This window comes from Erpetoichthys calabaricus, chromosome 4, assembly GCF_900747795.2.
Source record: "Erpetoichthys calabaricus chromosome 4, fErpCal1.3, whole genome shotgun sequence".
In the NCBI taxonomy this organism is placed as follows: Eukaryota; Metazoa; Chordata; class Cladistia; order Polypteriformes; family Polypteridae; genus Erpetoichthys; species Erpetoichthys calabaricus.
The window spans coordinates 148,202,246-148,220,917 of record NC_041397.2 but is presented as its reverse complement, the minus strand read 5'-3'; the positions used below and the strand labels follow the sequence as shown (position 1 = coordinate 148,220,917).

The 18,672-nt window shown below is 38.5% G+C and overlaps 1 protein-coding gene across 1 annotated transcript; it reads right to left on the bottom strand.

Moving 5' to 3' along the window:
- Positions 1-8,119: 8,119 nt before the first annotated feature.
- LOC114651393 (putative gastrointestinal growth factor xP4) lies at positions 8,120-17,975 on the bottom strand. The gene is made up of 3 exons (XM_028801292.2): positions 17,817-17,975; positions 11,992-12,126; positions 8,120-8,280 (listed from the first exon to the last, which is right to left on the bottom strand). Exons 1-3 carry the CDS (start codon positions 17,878-17,880, stop codon positions 8,120-8,122), a joined length of 360 nt encoding a protein of 119 aa, XP_028657125.2. The 5' UTR covers positions 17,881-17,975.
- Between the last annotated feature and the right edge of the window lie 697 nt (positions 17,976-18,672).

Sequence of the window (18,672 nt, the reverse complement as noted above, 5' to 3'; positions counted from 1 at the left end):
TGTTCTTATATGGTTTAGTTTGTATTTATCAAATCTACTAGCAAAATACCCGCGCTTTGCAGCGGAGAAGTAGTGTGTTAAAGAGGTTATGTAAACCCACCCATACAATCAGATTGTGATTCAGACTACGAATGCCGTGAATGTAATTACCCTGATCTACTTGCTGTCAAATAAACGAACCACATGCCGTGGCGCAATGTTAGGGGCTTTGCCTTTAGCGCTGACGTCCGAGGTTCGATTCCCGTAAGGGAGTACAGTGAGTGTGTCTGCCTGATGAGCCAAGAATTAGGGCAAAACACGTGTCGCGTACTCTTTGCATTATTTGACAGTAAACTATTTTCAACCATTCTATGATCTGCTTCTCACAACTGAAGGCACCATGGCCGATGTTAGCTGACTTGCTGGCCAACCATAAGCGTTACCTGGTAGGTAACCACCCATACAATCAGATTGTGATTCAGACTACGAATGCCGTGAATGTAATTACCCCGATCTACATGCTGTCAAATAAACGAACCACACGCCGTGGCGCAATGTTAGGGGCTTTGCCTCTAGCGCTGACATCTGAGGTTCAATTCCCGTAAGGGAGTGAAGTGAGTGGGTGGTTACCTACCAGGTAACGCTTACGGTTGGCCAGCAAGTCAGCTAACATCAGCCACGGTGCCTTCAGTTGTGAGAAGCAGATCATAGAATGGTTGAAATAGTTTACTGTCAAATAATGCAAAGAGTACGCGACACGTGTTTCGCCCTAATTCTTGGCTCATCAGGCGTACACACTCACTGCACTCCCTTACGGGAATCGAACCTCAGATGTCAGCGCTAGAGGCAAAGCCCCTAACATTGCGCCACGGCGTGTGGTTCGTTTATTTGACAGCATGTAGATCGGGGTAATTACATTCACGGCATTCGTAGTCTGAATCACAATCTGATTGTATGGTTGGCTACCTACCAGGTAACGCTTGTGGTTGGCCAGCAAGTCAGCTAACATCCTCCACGGTGCCCTCAGTTGTGAGAAGCAGATCATAGAATGGTTGAAAATAGTTTACTGTCAAATAATACAAAGAGTACGCGACACGTGTTTCGCCCTAATTCTGGGCTCATCAGGCGTACACACTCACTGCATATAGCCAAATTCCCGGGCTTCGCAGTGGTGAAGTATTGCTTTTAGCTGTTTTTTTGTGAAGCAGTCTTTAGTGTAATGAATGTTTTCTTCAGCGCTCTTTGGGGCTCTTCCTTGTTTTCTACGTACTGCGTTCACAGTCAGTTCACGTGATTACGTGGGAGGCGTGATGACGCGATACGCAACCCCACCTCCCACGGCCAGCGAGCTGCAGTCCATAACAGTATATGGACAAAAAAGAGGTTCCAGTTATGACCGTAACGCTTTGAATTTCGAAATGAAACTTGCCTAACTTTTGTAAGTAAGCTGTAAGGAATGAGCCTGCCAAATTTCAGCCTTCCACCTACACGGGAAGTTGGAGAATTAGTGATGAGTGAGTGAGTGAGTGAGGGCTTTGCCTTTTATTAGTATAGATTTCACTACATACAGAAATGTGCTGACCGCACTATTCAGAAGGTAAATATAGTGACCTGCAGGGCTTTATGTTTGAGACCAGTCTGTCTTTTAAAACACACATTATAAAACTAGATAAAACTTATTTTTCTTGGCTTAATATATCGAAAGAAGCAACTTGAAAATGGGAACAAAGAAAATAACTAATTTGCAACGTTATTGCAACAAAATTATTTCTAGTCCAGATGTATCAAATACAATTTTATGTGATATATATACTGTAGCCTATACCAGTGTCATTTTTTACAATTATGATTATTATGATTATTAAAGTTAATAATAATTGTTTGCTTTTACATTTACTTGTTTTAATAGTACATAGTACATTTAATATTTATTTGTAATGCCAGTATCTATAAGACACAAACAGTACAGTTCTCCTTAGTCATTCAGGTATCACGTTGTACTTATTCTATTTATAAAGCATTACCTCAGAAGTTGTGACATATCTAAGGTAACACGTGATGGAGTCCTTTGATGTTTAAATAATGCAGTAATATTAGGTTCAAGTTGTGTGTAGCGTAACCTATAATGGAAAAAAATACTTAACCCTGATTCACTCTCTGCGGTGGGTTGGCACCCTGCCCAGGATTGGTTCCCTGCCTTGTGCCCTGTGTTGGCTGGGATTGGCTCCAGCAGGCCCCCGCGACCCTGTGTTCGGATTCAGCGGGTTGGAAAATGGATGGATGGATGATTCACTCTGGTGAAAAGGAAAAATAGTCTCACTCAGAAACATTGTTGCAGTTGGTGTGAAATTCAGCCCACAAAAGTGATGTGGCTTAACTGGTTCTTTAGAAGTGTAATGCCCTGCAAAGTATGTGAAGATGACTACGGTTATGTTTTCAGTAAGAACCACCATTTTGCTGTAAAGCCCTGCTAAAAAAACTTCAAGTATTATAAGGTTTAATACATGTTTTTTCAGCACCCACATGAATACAGCATAATGAGTAAATTACCAGTTATGGTTTAGATGTGTATCATTTGCTATTCATATGTGGCAAACTAGTGTAATGATCTATTTAACATAAAAAGATACTATGACAATATTGTTATGATTTACACTAACAACAAGGGGACAAAAAGGGAAACTATTGCACCCTGGCCACAGTAATACTTAAACAATTATTAATGACATTTATTAATCAAATAAATAAATTCAAAAAGAAGCAAAACTTCAAAATAGTCAAATGATCGAAATACCAAAAGAAAAAAAATACAAAATGCAAAAACAGATTTCAGAAAAAAAAGCAAAAGAAGACAGGAATTAAACATTGTCAGCCTCACGTGATCAGTGAGTGCTCCACAGGCTCTGTTCAGGTATGTGAGATGCAGAACTATTGGGATGTGATACAGTCATTGTTTTATCATAAAAATGTATATGTACTTTAATATATCTGTTTTATAGCACCCCAGATGTACAGCCCTTACTACCTTGGCACAAGCAGCCCAATCAAAACCTGATAGGCAGTCAGGCATACTGACATTCTGTTTCTTTGCAGATGGTGCTTTCTTCTCCTTATCTGATAGGCATGTACATTTAAAACAAACATTAGCCATTCTGGCTCCAAAAAACCTGCTGTTGATTATGTGAAGTACATTAGACCTTAAAATAACCATGTTACCTCAAAAGAAAAGTTATACTCTAAAGTAACTGTTGTCATGTTTCAGCCAGTGTTTTTCCCATGGTTGGGGGTCAAATTTGCATTTCTTGTCTCTTTTGTCTGTTTTTGTGCCACTTATTTATATTGATGTTTCTTTTGTTTATTATGTGCATTATTCTTTGTTTTTGTCTGTGACTATGAAATGGTTATTTTCAATGTGTTTTTGGGTGGTTCCCCAAGAGGTGTGGCCACTTGCCAATCACCACCAGAAACTGCCCTCCGCCCTATAAATCTGGAGGTGCTCCCATAGTTCCTGGTGGATCATTTTGAATGCACTAGGGAGTGGAGTGTTTACTTGTGTTTGTATTGTGCTTATTGCGATTTCCAGGATTTTTGAACCTGTGCTCTATTTTTGACTTCACCTTGGGAGTCTGTATTGGGACTGTGTTTACTGTGGATTGCCTTGTCTTCTCAGGCAATTCCTTTTGTGCTGCAAGAAGATTCTTGTGCTACAGAGCATTTTTGTTAAAAATAAATCTTTTATTTTATAAAGGTTCTTCAATGCCTCTTTTGTTTCTAGTCGGTATTATGTATGTGCTTTTAGGACTCCCAGTACATGAAAACTATGAGCTATGGTTACCCCAAAATCCTGACAACTATGCCAAGAGTTTTTTCATGGAAATTCATCTGTACTTTAATATAGCTTCCTACATGTAGCGCATTATTTGCACACGGCCAGTTCCTTTAAACAAAGAGACAGACCAGCTCGGCACAATCACACCAAACAGTTGTCTTCAGATCTGAGCTACACTGATCACCAAAAGCAGGCGCCTGCTCAAAAATTTGCTACTTTTTGAAAGCATCTTTTCTCAGCTGCTGTCCTCTCTGGGAATATGGCAATCATCCAAAGCAGATGCTCTTATCACTATACCTTGAATATATTATCATGGAAATTCCTATGTTTGCTCTTTTGGTTTACCTATGCCATAGTTGCTATTAACAGTGTTGTATGTATGAGTGTTATGTGTATGTACTTTATAGCGCCCCACGTGTAGTTCAGTATTGTGAGTATAAATCTTTATTAAAATGATCTTCATATGATGTATTTCTGTCACCGTACAGTCACTACCCATCTTTCCCTCTTTTGACCTAGAGTGAAGGAGAACTCCTCCAAGGACCTTTGACATTATATCTGGCTTGGTGAAGGAAGACCCACATATTTTGGCACTAAAACACCTATTAAAAATGCTTTTCTAATCTTTGTGATGCCTTTGCACCAAAATCTGTGTGTAACTGTTTAGATCTTCTAGCTAACCCTCCTTCTTGGCTTACTATTGGATCCACCTTGGTGGCTCACAGATCTCTTTCAAATCGTCCCTTCACTACTTTAGAACTTAAGGAATACTCATCAAATCAGGGCCTTATTCTATGATATGATCTTCAACATTTGGCCAAGGGTGGAAAAGCATCTCGACTCCTGCCCTAATTGACATAGTTCTACACCCCTTATTTCATAATTTAGCCTACACATTTGTGGTCTGCCTGTTAACTTTCCTCCTTGGTCAAATTGTGGAACTGCAATACCTGGACCTTTTTAATGAAACAGGACTGAGAACATTCAAGCTTTTAAGATTTAATTTCAATATTTCCTCATCATTCTTTATTTATTTCCAGCAAAATCTGTTCTCAACACTTGTGTAGTTTCCCTGTCTTTTTTCTGTTCTCCCATCCTTTGCTTCATTTTTCTCACTCATTCTCTGCAAGTCTAATGTCTGTGGCAGCATTATACAGGACACTCTGCAGTATGACCTACCCTCAGCACCCTCTTTATCTTGGAATCCCACTTTTAAAAATATCTCTTCTCCAAAAATCATAACCAACAACATATCCAATTCAAATATGTACATTGTTTACATGATACTCCCCACAAATGTCACAGTATGAGGTTGGCCTATACACTTTCTCCCACTAATGCCTAGTTTATACTTAACTCCTAAAGCCAGCACACAGACTGCACCCCCACAAACTGAACAATTAAAATAACTAACAAAATATTGAGAGGAACTGAGGTAACCAAAGCTATATAATTAACAATAAACCAGTTAACAGAAATAAACATAAATGGAACTACAAAAAACAGAAATGAAATTAAATACAAAAAGTTAGAAGATGTACACATGGCATAAGATTTAGGTGCATTCAGTACAGGACTGGACAGAATTCTATAGTCCATCACAGGGACCAGTTTTACTCACACACACAACATACTCATACACAGCGACAGTTTGCAATTACCAATTGACATAACAAAAATATTTATAATTAAAAAAAGAGTTTTGCGATTAATTCCTTCTTTGAGTATATCCAACTATTGTAATTTCCATGAAATATTAGGGAATAACAGAAGTGAATGGCAAACATTATTACAGCAACTGACCATTATGGATACCAAGCGAATGCGCCATGTGATAGTAAATTATGATGTGACCAGGTATTCAATGTCCCAAACGTAGGCACTTGTGCAGCATGTATGTCCACATATAAAACCTTATTTGTTTAATGCCTCTCATCATCATCAGAGAAGGATCAAGGCACAGGAAAAAAAACCAAAACCCTTTCACAAGTAAACACATCTGATTGCACACTGTTCTTAAAGTGGAAACAAATAAATAACAGTATACTGTCTGTTTTTGTGTGTGTTTCTTGGTCCTTCTTGCGATGCTGTTCAAACTCCTAATCAAGCAGTATTCCCTCTTGAAGGTTTGTTGTAAATAAATTATGATGACTTTGCAGTGCTAAACAACTTAATTAATTAAGTAGCTTGTTAAAACTAGGATATTTTGATATTTTTCAGTTGTTTATCTCTGTTTATAGTGTGAAATCAGGACATCCATGTCATTGGGAAATGTAATCACCCTAGTAAATTATACTGTCAGTGAAATAGTTAATCATTATAATCTACAGATAATGAAAGTTTGAGGTTGGTTTAGTGTAAAGTTATTACTGAATAAATGCTTATTTACTCTGTGCGTAATGGCTTACATGCCAAAGGGTCCTTTATTGATTATTATAGATAATGTTTTGTTTGCTTTGATTGCATTTTATATTTTACAGTTAGGAAAATAATTTAACTTACCAGTTACAAATTAAAACTTTGGGAGGTCTGAGGTGCTGATACACTGTTTCTCTTCTGCTTGCACTTAAGCCGTGTGAGCTCAGGCAGCATCCCACTCATACTCAATCAGCCAGTGACAGCAACTTCCTACCCACTAACACAGTCTTCTAGTGTTTCATTAACTTGTACTGGGGATCTGTTTGCAGTCAGTAGCAGTTATAGGAGGTGAAAAACAACAAAATATTGAAAATATACAAGTTGATACTACTTCTGTCAAGATAAAATTGATACACTAGACTAATTTGTAGCTGAAGTAACATAGAATGTTTCTTTAGTTTAAAATAGATGAGGTTGCAAATTTGCTAGTGCTTTTTAATAACGGGTTTTGAAATTTTAAAACTGTGGTATAGCACAATCTGTTCCAGATATCACAACTAAAATTGAACTGTCTTAACAAATTTCTTCTGAAGAATAAGCATGCCACATTTCAACAGAATTGGTCTGTGGGGGGCCGAGTTTTTTCAAGCGGACACACAGACATGGGGTATTGCAATAGCTGCTTTGTGCGTTACATGCAAACATGCACACCACACATACACACACTTGCATACCCCTCCTTAAAATTATAGTAGATTCATATAATACACTACAGACAGGGTGGCCCCTTTGACTATTCACCTACAAGAGGACAGTCCTCAGGCTTATCAATTCAGGCCATTACAATATCAGTTAAGGACTAAGGCATGTGAGAGCTTGACTGTGAAAAACATACCATAACTCAGGTGAGTGCAACCACCAGAATAGGTGTGTGTGTTAACCATCAAATAAATCTAACAGGAGGAGTATTCGAAATGATTTGGTGTTTGTAAAAGGTAAATGAAACATTAATCAAAACCTTTCAAGCAAATAAAAATCTTTGTCTTTAATCTTGTCTGTCTGATTTTTTTTGGACTGTCCCAATTATAGAATTTTGTGTACTGCTTTATAAAAAACAAAGATAGGGAAAAACAGACAGCTTTGAGCATATGGTGTTCCTGATTAGGAATGTGTATCCTTCCGAAACTGACAACTTTTCTTTTTTTTTTTTTAAATCAAACACAGCCTTTTCTTGATTTTGTGATAAATTAGTAAAATGATTTAGGCTGAAGCCTGTTTATTTGAAAGAAGAGATTCATTTTAATTTATTAGCTATGGAAATATTTTTTTCAGATTTTTGTTATGGTGTACTGCCATTTTTACACTTTACATTGTTCCTTTATTTTGAAATTAATCAATACAGGTTTGACAAAGCAATATTTTATTGATTCTCAAAGCACACACAGTACAATCTCACTGTACATAGTGTTTCTTGTCAGTTTGTCGATATCTTCAAGAAATTCAATTGGCTGAGCAGCCTGGAAGAAAGACACATAATAGCAGACAGGCATTACTAGAGTTCATCTGTAAATATTACTATTATGAATAAAATAGTTGCAACACCTACTGAAAAATAACAAAATTGCTGAATTGTTGACAAAATAGTGTATGTGCTCTATAATAAACTGCAGAAAAGAGGTTTCAGACAAATAAATGTACATTTTGTAGAAAATTTACTTATAAATGGAAAACAGTCTGTGAAACCAACTTTTTTTTAATTGCAGGTCTGCAGTAGATAGAAGTATTGGTTTTACTTTTAGCCTTTACATTTTACACCATAACTAAAAAGAAAGTAACAGATTTCATTGGTCACAAGTTTCATTCCACATCATTCTATCAAACCGAAAGGTGTTATTTTAAAGAATTTTAAAAAGCTTCACAATTATCTACAGCTGAGTGTGTAAAATCTAATTCTCACAAATACTTAAAATCCTTACTATCTGGTTTGAAACACCAAATCACATTACTGGTGCGGGAGTCAAAACAGCACCCTCTGCTATTACATTGGGAAATTGTAATTCCAGGGAAGCCACAGTCTTCACGGAGTGATGGAAGCACCTCACAAACACTGCTCACTGGTGAAACAAAGGAAGTTAATCATATTAAATTATATAACCTCAATAATGGCAATATCTCCTTACAATTATTACTAGTATCATGGATGAAAGAATCTCTATTTAAATCAATTTGAAAGACCATAAATAAAAGGAGGATAGTATATTTTGTGACAGATAAGGGGGCGCTCTCGCTCCCTTGAACCCTCGGACACCACGTCAGACACCAGATAAAAGTCCAAATGTTAATGCACAAAGCACCTACACTCCACAATACTCAATAAATCAATACTCCAATCACTAAACAATAAACAATCCTCCACTCTCCCAGATGCGTTGCCACCCTTCCACCCAGCTCAGCTCGTTGTCTGGTATCTTTCCCAGACTTTTATAGTCCCTGACCCGGAAGTGTTTCCAATCCCTCTGCCCACGTGACTTCCTATCACTTCTGGGTCAGATCAAAAGTCCTCTTCTTCATCCCGGAAGTACGTCATTTCCCTTGTCGCTGTGACTAAGACGTACTTCCGGGTTATAGGGCACGTAAGAGTCTTTAGGCCTCCCTGCAGCATCCTCTAGGGGCCCCTGTGGTATCCAGCAGGTGTGTGGATGAAAACTCCATTTTCCATAATTCCCTGCTGGATTTCGGGGCACCTCCATGCTGCAGGGAGAGCTCCACCTGGCGGCCTGGGGGTATTAGCCGGGATGACTGAGAGATAAATAAGAATTTACAGTTCACACTGTATGCAAAAAAATAGTCACTGACACCAAATGTTTCAGCAATGCTTACTTTTCAACAAGAAAAAAAATTAATGGATTCTATTACTTACCTGATTATCCAGTTCAAGGTTGCAGAGACGACTGACTATCCAGCATAAGAACCAGCTTCCCATTGTAATTTACAATCACACACACTTGTTCATGCAAAGATAGCTCTTGAGTTACCAACTAACCTTTGCCTGTGGAATGTTGGTGGAAAATCAGAGCACCCAGAGGAAATCATAGGTCACAGGGAGAACATGCAATCTTCACACGGTCTAAAATTCAAACCCAGGACTCTGAAGCTGTGAGTTGGCAACACCAGCACAGGACATTTATATTATTGTTTAATAAACAGTTATTTACTTTTCCTAAAATTAGTTGTAAATATATTATTTCCTTTAAAATACTGTGGAGTGCCAATTCAATGTAAAGCATATAGAATGCACGTAACAATAATATAGTCCAAAGAGTGCAACATGGCCTGAAAAGTTCCAACAGGAGGCTGGGGAAACCCCTCTTCTGGTTACCTTCCTTTGCATAAAGTATACAGGCTTGGGCAGATATGTTGTAGATGAAATTTAATGGCACTAAATATAAAATATTACATTTAGGAATTGAAAATGTTAGGCTTGAATACACAATGAGAGGTCTGAAAATGGAAAGTACACCTTATGAGAAGGATTTAGGAGTCGTAGTGGACTCTACGCTTTCAAATTCCAAGAAAGTGTTCAGAAGCCATTAAGAAGGCTAACAGAATGTTAAGTTACATAGCACGATGTGTGGACTACAAGTCCAAGGAGGTTATGCTTAACCTTTATAATGCACTGGTGAGACCTCATCTGAAGTACTGTGTGCAGTTTTGGTCTCCAGGTTACAAAAAAGACATAGTAGTGCTAGAAAAAGTCCAAAGAAGAACAACTAGGCTGATTTCAGGGCTACAGGGGATGAATTATGAGGAAAGATCAAAAAAGCTGAGCCTTTTTCAATTTAAGCAAAAGAACATTAAGAGGTGACATGATTGAAGATTTTAAAATTATGAAAAGAATTAGCACAGTCAATTGAGACTGTTATACTAAAATGAGTTAATCAAAAGCACGGGAATACATTTGGAAACTTAAGGGAAAATTTCACAGTTAACATTAGGAAGTTTCTCTTTACACAGAGAACCATAGGAATAAGCAACCAAGTAGTGTGGTGGACAGTCCCACTTCAGGGACTTTCAAAACTAGACTTGAAGTTTTTTTTAGAAGAATTAAATGGACAGGAATGGTGAGCTTTGTTGGGCTGCATGGCCTGTTCTCGTCTAATCTTATTTAGGCTAGGAGTTCAATATAAAACGGAAGTTGGTTGGAACAAAATCCTGCAGCCACGGGGGTTCCCCAGTACCAACTCTTGGAACCACTGGTCAAGATTGTTATAATCTTCTAGTGTTCTAATGAGAAGAGGCCAAGGAAAATTGAAGTTTTCTGTCTTCATCATCAACAGGTGATATTTTCTCTGAGAGACTTCTTTAGGCATCGGAGAAGGGGCCTAAAACTGCTTATTAGTACATTTATTAAGGACACTATCAGATTATTTACAGAATATTAAAATGCAAACCAATATGTCTGGTGTTAAGAATTGTTTTTGCAATCATGTCACTTTGCTTGCTGAGCACCTTCTAGGGGTAACTATATATGTTAATAAATTTAATATATATTAATTTGATGCATTTTTAATAGTTACAGCACCCTAGGGGCATCTCAACATACTCTAAATAACACCAAGGGAGCAACAGTTATGAAAAATTGTTTATTTTCAGTAAATACGCGAGAGACAGGCACTTTTATTGCTGCATTCAATAGTGCTAGATATCTTTAAATATGTGTCTGTTTGATTTTCTCTCTCAGAACCTATTTTTATTAAGTTATGTTACCTTAAATAGATCTTTTTCAATTTAGCATTTATTGAAAACGGTGTCTGTTAGGATGGTTTGGGTAAGAAATATTATGATAAAAGATATACAAGCCATTACAATTATTGACATGTAATGTACTGTTTTGTTTTGTTTTTTTCATTACACCTTGTATATGCAATTTGAAAGGCAAAATATTTGAAAGTTACTATGAATGTACAGTATATAGAGGGCTAAAGAGCCAGCAACAGTGAATACAAGCACAGACTGCCTTTTTGATAAAGGAATTGCTTTATGTCAAACTTAAAATAAATTTTTATATAAAGATATTGTGGTACCCGGCGGGGGTTCATACCCGGCCGGGATGCCCAGGAGGACTAGAGGAGGGCTTATGCCTCCTCCAGGACACGAGGGGGCGTCCTCCCTGGTTGCTTTGGGGACCACGGGTACAGAGCTTGGAAGCTCAACCCTGTAGGGGCCCGTGGTCACCGCCAGGGGGTGCCCCGATGCCTTGGGAGCCCTGGACCTCAGTACTTCCGCCACACCCGGAAGTGCTGGGGGGAAGAGGATTGGGGACACCCAGTGGACTTCCGGTTACACTGCTAGAGCTTCCGCCACACAGGGCTGTGGCTACAGAAGCCCTCAGGATGCACCTGGAGTCCTTCCAGGGTGTATAAAAGGGGCCGCCTCCCGCCAGTCAAGGGCAAGAGTTGGGTGGAAGAGGACGAAGCTTGGCGAAGAGGAGTGGAGGCGGACCAGAGACTGTAAAGGCATTGTGAGTGTGGCCAAGGACTTAAGGGGTGATTGGTGCTGAGGCACTGGGATTGTGCACTTCTGCTGTAAATACAATGTATAATAAATGTGTGTGTGGTGAAACCAACATGTCTACCTGTCTGTGTCCGGGCTGTTCCCCACAATATAAATTAGGTCCAGTAAAAATATACCATCCAATGAACACAAATAAGAGCACAGAGAAGATACATAATAATCATCGGCTCCAAGCTCAAGAACAAAACTAAACCCCACATTACTGCAAAATCCAAACTTAACAATAATTAAACAGAAAAGAATTAAAATACCTTTTGGGCGGAAGCACCATTTTACTCCGACAATGGCAGAACTGAAGCAGCATCCTCTTCCGGTACACACATCTGGTGTAATTCCAGGATATCCACATTCAACCCTCTCATCTGGTTTTACCTCACATTGCTGAACTTTAATAATTAAAAATAAAAGTTTTAAAAATGAATTAATTTTTAAGCAATTTTTAGATCACCCATGACTTTTTTAATGTAACACCATGCACTAAAAATCTCAATCAATTATAACATAACCAAAACTTGGAATATATAAGTAGTTTAACTTAGAATATATAAATTTTCATTAAATGACAAAACCTAAATTAGGATATTGTAGTCAAGTTCATGACTAGAGTGAACATACTGTATGAGGACCTTCGATGTGGGAATGTATAGGATATGTGTTGTTCCTTATAACAGCCATATAAGATGCCTTTTCTGGTAAACCTATTCATGGTATTGTCATCTGTGCAGTGAGATAAACTAACTTCTGACAAATGGTCACAGCAATTAGAAAAAGGCTTAACATTCCTAATAAGAGCCCTATTGTTACTGGGCAGAATAGTGACTTGTTTGCATTGTTTTTTTTGTGAGTCATTACTCTCTGAGGTCTTAGGTACATTACATTCTATCAGTAACATTCTGTATTGCTTACCGCATATCACCCAATCACATACATTGTCTTTAGTACAGTCAGAGCAGGATGATATCAGTCTGAGTGAACCACCATTTGATAATGGAGCAGCTGGAGCTTGTCATAGTCAGAGGGTGTTCAGCCGTCCAAGAACTGTTGAGCTTGTGACCAGAGGAGCAGCACCGTGATGGTGACCCACCTTTTTAGATGGAGCTTACTTAGTGGTTAGAAGTGCCAGAAGAAGGGGTTTCAAAGTACTCTTAGGAAGAGTACTAATTTTCACAAGTAAAGATAAAGTGAAAAAGTATGTGGATGCTCAAACAGTTCACCTCAGACGTGAGAATCAGGTGCAACCATTGTTGACAGCAAGTAACGAGGAGCTTATAAAGTGTCGGACTGTCACCAGCACCGTTTACCCCCAGCTGCTATGCCCATGCTTTGCTTAAATTTCTCAAAGATGGAGGCAAATTATACCACTGACGATGTTCTCAAATCTCTGGATGGCAGTGAGGATTTTCTCACTGGCAGTCCATTGGAGCATTTTGAACTCTTGGGTGTTATTGATGCCTCACTGGAGGACCCTATGAAGAGATGGAAGCAAACCTACAAGTGAGGTATTATAGACTGGTGCTCCTTCAGTATAGCTCTCCTTGAGGCTTTTCTTTCTGCAGACTATGAGACGGAGTTGGAGAAGTAACTCCAGTCTATGGTGCAAACACTTAATCTATAAGGGACTTTGCATACGACCAATTGAGCTATATATTTAAAGTGGTGACTGCACATGCAGGGGTAGGAGATTGCCCACTGCATTTTAGGGGCTTGCAGCCCTCTTCTGGCTGGGGGCCTTATGGGCATAGTGAGATCAGCTGTAAGTCTGGGTATGGTGAGGTCATTAGAGGAAAGTGATTTGGCTGCTTCCCAAGGGTATTGGAACAAGGTGGATGTTTGTAAATGAGAGAACCAGACTGCAAAACCACCCAAGAACAAATGCCAAGACAGGCCTCCTTGTCGTCCCAGGTGAGGTGTTGTCAGGTGAATGCAGTGGTGAATACAGGAACAACAGAAGTTGCAAAGTTTGCATTACACATGATCTGGAACAGCTAAGTTTGAAAATCCAGAAGAGGTCTGTGAATTCAATATCCAGACAGGCCAGGTACTACAAAGCTTGCAATGTTTGTCATTGGGAAATAGTGGGAAACACATTTTGGGACAGGAGACATGGTTTGGATTAAAGTTCAGCAGCTCTCTGATGTTTCCATTAAAGTCACCACTAAGTTAGCCCCTAGTTGATTTTGACCTGCAGAAATCCTTAACAGACTGGGATATGTCAATTATCAAATACAAAAGGGAACTAGAACAGCAACAAAGGTTTATGTCATACAAGGATAATATGAATCCTTATGAATCCCTCTACAATATATAATCATGCTGTTTCTGTTTCAAACTGAATAAAGCTGATTTTGCTAAAGTACTGGGACTCAGCCTTGTGTTTTGGGATGCAAGACAGTGACTTACATGTCACAGCACATATAGTGTGATCTCAATTGGCTCATACTTGTTTTCGTGGTTCTCTGCTGCTGCGCTGCAAACCTTTGGTTGCCTTGGCAATGGACAAGCAGTCCTCCACAGATACAGCAGTTGTGCTTCGGCATGCCATCCTGTTGTTGGGGGGGGGTGTTGTTGGGGGGGGGGCTCCTAAAAGAGTTCAGAAACCTATATATATTTTTATCCCTCATCTACTAGATCGCAGCATCCTAGGACCTTGGTAGCCATTTGGAACCCAGTGTGGCATGATGGGAATTGTAGTGCCGAAAGTCAGCCACCATGTGAGTTGCTACATGGTACTGCAGGGATTTACAATCCTTACTTAAGGTACTTCTGCTGGACCAAGAAGTGCTTCCTTCAGGCTATGCCCTGGCACTGGATGTACTCTCGGTCCAACATAAAAGGAAGTCATCTGGTCTCCTCCGAAGTCAGAGCTGGGAGGAAGAAAGGCAACACTGGCTGGGGACAGGTGGACAGATGGAGAGGAGACATGAGAAAGAAGAAGACTATACTGTTTACTTGTGATTGTGTGACCAAGAAGAAACCTGTTGTCAGATATTTTATAATAAAGGCCTCTGTTTTTGAACCCGTGAATGTCTGTGTGTTAGTTGTTTTTGGGGTACTGCATATATAGAAAAACATAACCTACTTAATACATTTCAGAGGGCTGGAGCCTATCTCAGAAGTACTGGGTACAAACCAAAGATCAACCATAGACAGGATTCCAGTTCACCACAGCCACTTAAGCTGTGCTTAATTAATTAAGCATGATGAATATCTAATAATCCTTACATTTCCCTTTCTTTGGTTTTCTGTTTTTTGCAGCGGACAGGAGGGGGGGGGGGGAACATCACACTTGCGTTTAATATATTGTTTATAATTAAAAGATGCCCTTTAATAACTCTTTAATGGAGAAACAATTGAACTTAATTATATCACTATAACTATTTTGTGGCATTTTGCCAGATTCATCATTGTTTATTTCCTTCTGGAATAGACAAATACAAGTGAGGATGGGTAAATGTGTAGAGGCTTGCTACAGTCAGACATAGATTTGTTTCACTCCAGAGTAATTTCCAGTAAGGACAGACAAAGATCACAACATTTACCTACAAGGGTATTAGGTTAGTCTCGAAAAATACTCATTAAAATGATCAACACAATGCAAAAAAACACATTCAGATTAATGTAACTCATGTAAGAAAGCTTGACAACACTTAGAGATTAGGTGTTCATCTACAATATGGCAGGAACTGATCTTGTGGGGTTTGACTTGACATTGTTTCAAAGCATTGTTAAATCAACCCATTCCTGTTTGATCTCCATCTGGACTTATTTTTATTTTATTTGATGAGGATAGATAGGATGAAAGCTTCTAATGGGGTATTATAATGGTAAATTTGCTTGCATGAGATGGGCTTCTAGACATTGTTGGAGCAGACAAAAGGGTAGCAAGCAGTCAGTAGGAAACAAGTATAAGCAAGAATGTAGTTAAATAAAATGCAAAACATTTAAGCAGAGAGCTGGTAACACATATGCAAAAAAGACAAAACAAGTAATTGAATCCTGTTGATCACTGAACTTACAAATCAGGAATATTTCTGTTGTCTAGCCCTGCACACAACAATGTGAGAACATGCACTTTGAAGTGTAGACTGTGCACGCAGCCAGGAGCAGTTGCCTGTTAAGAGTAGTAAAGCATTTTTTGTGAATAAGCTAAAATTGGATGCATTTAGTGATTAATGGCAGTAAATGGCAATGATAAAATTGATGCATGTTATTGAGGTTTCAAAGAACCGATTGTGAATTTAAGGACAGAAACACAAACCTTCAGAGGATTTATACTAGGGCTAATTTATTCTCAACAATTCCTGAAAGCAGAGTTTTCTTAGAAATAAATTACCTTGAAGATAGAATCATGATGTTATTCACACCAACACACAAAATGACCACTGTTTCTAGAACAGTCTTCATAATTTCTATATTCAACTAAAATTCCTTAAACTTAACTGTCCAGACTTCATAGCATGTGTTGTACTTTAAGGCTCAGGGCTGCTGATTCAGTTCTCACCCCTGACTCTCTCTGTGACTCTGCCTTCGATTACATATACACACTTACAGTGCGGCTGTGTACTGTAAGGCTCTTTGGAGTGGTTTTCTTTGTAGAAATACACTATGTAAAACGCTGGTGTAGACTGTTGGGTTTTTCAAATGTTTAGCTTTGGATGCATTTATTGTGTGCATGCCCTGATCTCATTCATTACCTTTTGTAAAAGGACATTAGACTTTTTTTCTTAATAACTACCTTCCACTTCTTAAAAAAATCATTCTGTGGTGACAAACATAGAATGTCTTTAAATAAGACATTTAAACAAATCAGCAAATATGAGAATCTGTCAAATTTAAGTTACTGCTTGCACAAGAGGCTACCTAACTTTAATCCAAATTATAAGCTGATCTGCTATTTTATTAAACACCACAGGAACAAAAACTTAAATAAACATTTCATATATATATATATATATATATATATATATATATATATATTGTGGCAGGCGGCTGGGGGTGGTACTCAGCCGGGACACCTGGAAGGACCGGGAGAGGGGCTACGCCTCCTCTGGACCACGAGAGGGCAGCTGCCCTGGTTGGTATGGGGACCATGGGAACAGAGCATATAAGCTCAACCCTATAGGGGCCCGTGGTCACTGCCAGGGGGCGCCCAGATCCCTATGAAGCCCTGGATGTCAGCACTTCCGCCATACCCGGAGGTGCTGGTGGAAAGAAAACCAGGGACACCCGGAGTGCTTCCAGGTGCTCCTGCGCCACTTCCGCCACACCAGGAAGTGCTGCAGGAAGCTCATCAGGAGGCACCTGGAACACGTCCAGGTGGACTTAAAAGGGGCCACCTCCCTCCATTTGTCAGCTGTAGTCGGGTGGAAGAGGACAGAGCTCAGAGGAGAGGAGTGGAGGCGGTGAAGAGAGGCATTGGATTTGAACTATCGGTGTCTGCCTGTCTGTGCCCAGGGTGGGTCTCCACTATATACAGTATATATATATATATATATATTTACAGAATGTATGCTATATATTCAGGTTTTATTTATTTAGAGTTCATATTTCATTTTACATATTTGTAATTTGACTCCACATATGTCAAAATTGGGCGAATGTCAGAAGTCAGATGTAAACAAGATGGCAGATCTCAAGGGACACTCGTACGTATAAATAATCACACATATTTTGTCAATTCAGAGTGTTGAATTAACTTAACATGCATAAGTGTAACACAAAAAGAATAAGCAAACTCCACAAATACATTTACAGACTGAGGATTTGAACTCAATTCCTGTTCCACTCTCTTAATTTACAACAATGTGTACATTTACAAATTACATTAAAATGAACATTATGCACTATATGATACAAGTATACGTTTACATATACCATACAAAAAAGTCTATGTTTAAAATAAGACCACTAGTAATAAAATATAACAAGTATTATTAATAATAAAAATAATAAGAAAATTAGGTTGCATAGTTTACCCTACAAGAAATGCATTATATGATACAAGCATATACATCATTTAACAAAAAAAAAATGAAAAAAATGGAAAATATTTTAATTAACTTAATGCTCAACTTACAGTTTTGCTGTGCTTTAATGCATACTGCTATCATAAGCAGCACAAATGCTTTCCCACAAATCATCTTGGACAAGTTTTGAAAGTTTAAATGCAAAGACCTGTCTAAATGAGATCTACACTGTTGGCTGCAGTGGCTTATTTAAAGCACACAGAGAACAGGAGGTGGCCCCCTTTTATTTGCTCACTAAAGCATAGGTGGAGTCATCATGGAGATATGAATGTTTTAAATAAGCTCACCTGTAGGTAAATACATCTGTGCTAAGGTTTGAAAGGATAATTTCTTATTTAAATCTGTAATCATTTTGTTATGTTTCAGAAACATACATACATTACAATCTAAAATTTGCTGTATTTTTTATTCTAATTTAGAAATATTCTGTATATATACAGCACATTAATGTGAAAACCCACATTGAAGGTTTGAGACTGAGAACTTACAGTACAAAGCACCCAGTTTTGAAACTAGTGTGTGGAAGGAGTTTGGAAAGTCCATTGGAAATATCTTTTGGACAGCCTCAATGATGTTCCGGCAAACCATTGTACAACTTAAGAAGGGGAATTTAGACAATACATAGGCCATTTTCAACAAGCGTGAGGAAATAATGACAATAAATTGTTGAGAAGTGGACACAAAAAGGAATATTATTAAGAAGTGGAAAGAATACTTTGAAGAAATCATAAAAAGGAATGTGATTAAAAAATGAAAACATTTAGCTGATTTGAAGTTGAAAACCATTTAGGAAAATTTTAAAAAACAGCACCTAAACTCCATCCCCTTCTACTCCCTACCCCCAATCATGATGCCTTTCAATTTAGCTTTCTTGACAAGTCACAAATCAAATTTCCACAACTGAAT